Source organism: Bidens hawaiensis, unplaced genomic scaffold (genome assembly GCF_021521415.1).
Source record: "Bidens hawaiensis isolate Kalapana, Puna unplaced genomic scaffold, B.hawaiensis_p1.1 tig00037253_1, whole genome shotgun sequence".
In the NCBI taxonomy this organism is placed as follows: Eukaryota; Viridiplantae; Streptophyta; class Magnoliopsida; order Asterales; family Asteraceae; genus Bidens; species Bidens hawaiensis.
The window spans coordinates 109,345-116,710 of record NW_027496502.1 but is presented as its reverse complement, the minus strand read 5'-3'; the positions used below and the strand labels follow the sequence as shown (position 1 = coordinate 116,710).

Genomic DNA, 7,366 nt, shown 5'->3' with positions numbered 1-7,366 from the left:
CCACTTCATTCACTCCCTTCCAACCACCTTTTTTCATCACCATTAATAAAGGAATTAATCCCATCCATCCAACCCTTGAATATTAAGAATATTAAGCTTTTGGAGAAGTCATTAGCATAAAAAAATTAGTCATCCAAATTTGTCAGAATGTTTCAGTTTGATCATGTTTGTATCTATTACTTTGATATTTATCATTATGCTTATTAGTAGCTTAACTTCCAAAGTATCATCTTGGTTTATAATGATTCTTAATTGAAGTATAATAATGATAGTAAAACATGTTATTGGTTTTTAATAATTAATGATTATGTTGCAATAATCACTTCTCTCAAAAGATACACCAAGTCTAAGCTTGATGATAAGCCGAGAAAATGCTAGTCTTGCGAAGCCTTGGTGAATCTTAAAATAGACACCAAGATCCTGAACTTGATGATAAGTCGAGAAATCGCTATTCTTGTGAGGACTTGGTTGACAAATTAAGTATCCTTAAACCGAGCTTGATGATAAGCCGTGGAGGTGCCACTCTTGTGAGGTTTTGGGGAATAACTTAAGAATCTTTTAAAGAGCCGCCAAGATTCTGAGCTTGATGATAAGTCGAGAAATTGTCATTCTTGTAAGGGTTTGGTTGGGGAAAAAACGTGAATCCTAACATTAACATAGACCAAATGGAATGTTAGCAGTGATTAACCATTTTAAAATAAGAATTATCAACAATGTTGTGAAAATGGATTGTTGATGTTCATCCACTAAAATCGGTTAATTACTCGTTAAGTGAGTGTGCAACATAACCTATTTTAAGAAACTCTTGAGTGGTTATTAGATGAGATTTATAATTGTTCAAGAGTTGTATGGATTAATATTTGGTAATTCAAGGCTAATCTTAACGACTCAACTAATTTTAATTGGTGTTTTATGCATAATATAAATGTTATTTTTACTAAAATATCAAGGAAAGTTCACTTAATATTTTAAGAGATTGTCTCATTTTTAAAGTGAGTTAACCTATTTTTATTAAAAATCACTTGCTTTTTTATATGTTTTGAGTAAAAGGGATCAAGAGTTATCCGTTTTTTAATTATCATGGAATGACATGACTAACGATGTTATTCCCACATTTAATCATCATAACAAGTTCATGTCACAGGTTTACTAATCAGTTATAAAACCAAGTTAAAAGGAGCTTGGATCAAGATGATACACTTTTATCTTTGATCTTCTTTCAATCCAAAAATATAAAAAAAATATATTGTATTTTAATTTATGTTTTAAATTTCTTTAAAACCAAAACCAAAACCAAAACCAAAACCAAAATGATTTTCACTTCCGGTTGAATTAACACAACAATTTATTAGTAAAAATCAATAAATGTGTCCATGGATCGATACTTGGTTCTTATCTATACCATACTACATATACGATATGTACATGCACTTGACTATTTGTGTGTGGATTACTTAAGATAATAATCATTTTTATAAACTTAAAAATAGACATTGTGTGAATAAAACCCTTAAAAACTCAACAACTTTTCTACTACCGTACCGCACGCATCAACGCCTCTAGCAAGTCTAGACTATTTTCTTAAAAATGTTTTGATAGAGCATTTATGAGACCTTGAATTTAGTCCAACATATACAAACAAGTGTATATTAAACAAAACTCAAGACTCTTACGATTTTAGTTCAAAGTCGAAGAATACCTAAATTGAACAACTACAAGTCGAACCGTAGAAGAGGGAGCACCGGTCGTCGGCTACCTGACTACAACATGGAGGTCCGATGTCCAGAGGAGGAGGGAAGAGGCACAGGGGGGTGATTGGTGGAGTGGTGGTGTCTAGTGAAGCGTTATTTGATGTCCGGCTAGCTTCCAATTTCCAAACAACGGTATATTTTTTGAAAAGGGTTAACTGGTTTTAGCTGGTTTGGCCTTTAAACTTTGGCTAGGCTTTAACTGGGTTGAAATTTTAAATTGGTTGAACTTTAAACAAATAGGGATAACATTATATAATTTTCAGTGGTAGCGAAATATGAAACCGACCCAGATTTTTGTTTTTTCATTACCTACAAAAAGTTAAGAACTTCTGTCCTTGTTTAGAGGTAGTCTTTTAATAGAACATTAAGAGGCAACTAAGAAGCACTTACTCAATTTATTTTTTTCCTTTATTCGATACTAGGGTATAGACCCGCGTGACACACGGGTGGAATAACCTGTCACTATAAAAAATCAATTTAAACATACTACTTGTTCATATTTGTTACAAAACTTTTATAATATTACATTGTCTTAAGATTCAAACTTCAAAATTACAATAACTTAATTTAAACCAAACCACCAAAAGACATTAACAAAAACACTAACCATGTTCTTTGATATAAAAATATCATCAAAGTCTTCAAAAGTTATACCAACATAAACTCCCATTTCCTAAATACCTGAAAAGTTATAGAAACAACACAATATTCATTTAAATTAAACTGAACATAACATGTATAATAATTACTAAAATCTAAGCATTAAAAGTTGTTATGTCCGACCTACATATCTAAAGTTCATAAATATAGTTATTAGTTGGTATAAAAAGATGTTGGCAATATACTGATATTTTTAAGTCTATCAACAATATCTAAAACATTAATATATTACCTTCTCCTTCATCATCGGACAACAAACTTTCGGGATAACCATCATAATCACTTTCATAGTTTGCACACGCTAACCGTTTAACCTTCAAACTCACCTCCCTTTCCAACTCAAGATGTGCAATTTGTTTTCTATGAATAGATAACTTCAACATATCTAGCTCTCTCAAAAGGAACAAATCATCACATGACAATAGTTGCTTAGGATTCAAATATTTATACTGGCCATTCTCAAAGTTGATAACAACTTTGTTTTGATTAGGATAAAAAAAACAATCCCTAACATGTTCAAACGGTAAAACATCTTGGTGGAGATCATCAAGGTATTCACGTAAAATATTGATGAAATTGGTTTCTTGAATACAAAAAGAAACTTTCTGAACACCAATCTCATGAATCTGATGCTTAAGGAGGTTATTAAACATCATCACTGACTCCATATTATCTTTTTGTATCAGGACGAAATCACTAAACAGAAATTCATATTTACGAAAAACAGTAGAAAACTTCCAATTCACAATGGTCGACATTTGTTAGCAATATACTCGTACTTTGTTATCAAAAATCTTTAGATTGTAAAAGAAGAAGAAGAAGATGATGATTAAATAAATTGATAATTATAAAATATATAAATGAAGTGACGGTTTATTTTTTCAATGAGTTAAATGATTATATCTATCTAATTAGGGTATATGATAAAGATATATATATATATATATATATATATATATAAACAATATATTGATAAAATATATTGTTAATATGTCTAATAGAATATATATTTATTTGTTATTTAAGTCAGATTTTTAAAAGTGTAACACAAATACTAAATAAAAAGCCTTTTATAGAAAATGTTACAAAATGATAATAATATAAATAAGGTGTTACCGAAAAACACAAATTAATATATTTATAGATATCACCCAATCTATAAGTTTGATATCATAGAAATCTAAACGTAACAAAAATATTAAATAAAAAGCATGTTATAGAAAATGTGCCAAAATGATAATATAAATAAGGTGTTATCGAAAAAGAAACCTAAAAAGCACAAAATAATATATTTATAGATATCACCCAATCTATAGTTTTCATATCATAGAAAGCTAAGGTTAGTGTAAATAAAAATTAATTTGGAATATGAATTATGTTTGTGCCATATTCAAAATGCATGGAAGACTCATTATCAATAGATTATATATACAACAAAAAGCCAACCATTAAGAAAAAATAACTCCAAACAGAAATATAACCAAACATTCAAATAAAGATAAATCAAACTAAACAACCAACTTGCAAAGATAGTCACTTCAAAAAACACATGTTTAAAAAACCAAAAATAAAATATCCAAAAGTAATACAAATACTTAAGATGTAAAACCAAACCGAATAAATTTCGAACCAAAATTTAACCGTTCACTTAGCATCCTTCTCCAACTTAATAGTTAAAATAGTTGCAACATCACATGCTTCATTGGCCTTCCCATCTCTTCAAAAGTCTTTGGCTTAACCTTAGTGGTAGACATGCTAGGTTGATCGTCAACTTCAAAAACTTCAACCAACTTTCTCTTAAGTTTATCGTCAGAAGACGTTGACATTCCTTTTTCCTCATATGCCACATCCTCACCATCAACATTTGAATTTGGAGTCTGGTTATCTCCAATATCCGAAATCTGTTATTAAAAAAGTAAACAACATCACAAATTCATGTCACAAATGTTTGTTTCACCTATATATATATATATATGTTTGAACTATCATATTTAAGAAACATATATACCTTAACGAGGACATGTCACCTATATGTTTGATTTGCTAGACCTAAACCTCTCAGAGGATATAGTTGAGGATAGGAATTCTTGAAGACATAGAATTAAGGCTAAGGACTTTTAGGGAGAAAGGAATACCTTACGGGTCTTCTTTACCTGATTTTTGGTCACACACCATATCGTTTCCTCTTCTCATATAGTTCTATATGGTTATCTATAAATGTATTGGTACTATTAATTTTACTACGTGCTATTATCAATTTTATTACTATTGTACTTTGATGCCCCTTATTTTCCCCTATACGATGTTATTTTGAGCTGAGGGTCTCCCTGGAAGCCACCTCTCTATCCCATCGGATAGAGGTACGGTGTGCATACATCCCACCCTCCCCAGACCCTACTTATAGTTTTGTTATTGGTGGGATTCCACTGGGTATGATTGATTGATTGATATACCTTAACGGAAACCGAACCGGATGATTGAACTTCTGACATAGATGCTCCCAATGAAACAGAATTAGAATCGGTTTGCTGAAAAATAAAAGGGTAACCAAAAATTCTGTTAATGGAAATAACATTAACTATAAAATGAATTTAGTATTAAATAATTACCAAACGACTATGCTGCCTTTTCTGCAATTCAGTGAGAATATCAGTATCATCAGTAAGCTTGTTTATACCATAATCTTCCACACTGTTTCTAAAATTGAACTCTGCCACATCGACTTTAATTGCAAATTTCTTTTCTAAAAGACAATCCAACTCAGGAGGGAATCCACCATTTTCAACCTCATTCTGTAAAAAAATATGTCACAAATATAAACTAAATAATTCAAATTTTGAACAATTTTGTATAATAATAATAAAATATACTAATTGAAAATAAACCTGCTTTTGAGAATCAATCAATTCAGCTGCAGTTTTGTTGATCAGCATTTTAGCATCTCTATCGAAGAGAGTCAACGACACAACACCAGTCGAATCTTGAACCCTTATCTTTATCTTGAATCTATATAACTTTTAAAATAGGTTAATAGCAAGCAAAACAGAATATTGAATATTTTGTAAATACAAATTTGAATTTGTTTTCACTAAGTACCTAGGTGTAGGAAGAACACCTAACACATTACATCTTACTGTTTTGCATTCATATTCAGTTACCCCTTCACCAATATTTTCCATGTCTTTACGGCTACAAGTATTACAGCCAATGTAATACCAATCTGTATCTAGACATATGGCCTTAATTGTACCAACGATAATTATATTCTTAGGCTGCAAATAAGTAAAAAACAAGTTATGCAATATAATCGTTTAAATAGTGAATTTAATAAATAACTTACAAATATAATGGTACAAATATCACAAATCTTAAACAAATATGTAGCTTTCAAAAACTCATCATCAACAGAAGAGAGCATCTTGACTGGAATCGGTTTACGAATAGCGACATCATTGCCAATCAGCAAATCAAACAAACTACATATTTAAAATTTACACATTTAATAAAAAGTAAAAGGGCTAAAATTTAATAACCAAATCTAATGTAGTAAATAGAATAAAGAAAATAAAGAAAACAAAATAATATACCTGTTTTTGTATTCTTCTATCTCAAATAAATACGTTAATGAACAAACGGCTAACATTATATCCAAAAGAATTGGACACATAGACTTTCTCTACAAAAATTGAATATTAATGAGTGATATATTAGATTAACGTGATATGCTTATATTTCAATTAACTTGAAAACAGTAAACATAATTACCTTTACCATCAGAACCGGTGTAATACTTAACCCTACCAAACTGGAGAACAATAACGGCATATGGTTCATCAAAATGATCAACGACATATTTAGAGAGCACGGATGCATAATGATCCCATAGCGTGACATATACACAATTTCCACTAAAATAAAATAAGTGTTCAAAATCAAGATAAAGTGAATTAACAAAATTATTTAAATAAAATATTTAAAAATAGTGGTACCTTAAATCACATAACTCCATTGTACGCTTGTTTTTGTCTTTGACGTTGGAAGCATTCGTCTTGAAGACATGAACCACATGACCAATTATATCTAAAATAAAGAAATTAAATAAATTAAGTAAAACATCAACTGGAAATCTAAGGATAAATTGAAAAAAATAATTTCTTTGAATACTAATAGTATTTTACCAATTGTGGACTTCAAAGAAATTACTTTCTTGATTACTGATTCAAATGAAATCATTTTAAATCCAAACATGCGACCTTCAAACTCTTGACATGGATTAACATGAGTGTTTGGTCCAAACACTAATTTGTTGGGATAATCAATAACTCTATAGTTTGATCCATTTAGACCAACGCTAGGATTAACAATAGTAAGAGTAGAGCTTTCCTTCAAGAATCTTTTGAATCGGAAGATATCCTGTTTGTAAACGGTGGCTTGGATTCGATTTTCCTGTCATTAAAGAAATAAGTATTTATTCAATGATAAAAACTGTAGAAAGTCTAACATATATACAGATTAATAAATACACACTTACCTGTTCATCCATTAAAACCATCTCGATCAAAAAATCCTCGTTGACATTTTTGTTATCTTTGATGCTCCAAAGCCTCAGAACTCTAACCTTAAGAGTTGATGTTGATGTTTTGGGAACATCAATCTCATTTAGCATGGTAAAGTTCTGAGCTTCCATTTTCATATGCTTAAAATGAAAATATAAAATAGTTAAATAAAGTGGCCAAAAACTAAACACAATTATCAAAAGTATACAAGCTTACATGGCAGAAAATACGAATGGGATAAAAGGGCTATGATTATGAAAATTTAATATGTGATTAGATATTATATAGTAGAATGTAGAGAATTTTAATTTTGTTAAACGTATTATGTATAGAAAGTTTCTTAAAATAAAATCGAATATAATCAACCGGTTTATTGTAAATTATAATATTATAATATCC

The 7,366-nt window shown here is 29.8% G+C and overlaps 1 protein-coding gene across 1 annotated transcript; it reads right to left on the bottom strand.

The window, feature by feature from the left end:
* Positions 1–4,084: 4,084 nt before the first annotated feature.
* Positions 4,085–7,098, bottom strand: LOC143589149 (replication protein A 70 kDa DNA-binding subunit B-like). Its single transcript, XM_077069990.1, has 11 exons — positions 6,943–7,098; positions 6,590–6,857; positions 6,401–6,491; positions 6,154–6,319; positions 5,999–6,087; positions 5,752–5,887; positions 5,508–5,683; positions 5,297–5,417; positions 5,021–5,203; positions 4,865–4,939; positions 4,085–4,312 (listed from the first exon to the last, which is right to left on the bottom strand). Exons 1-11 carry the CDS (start codon positions 7,096–7,098, stop codon positions 4,085–4,087), a joined length of 1,689 nt encoding a protein of 562 aa, XP_076926105.1.
* Positions 7,099–7,366: the final 268 nt, after the last annotated feature.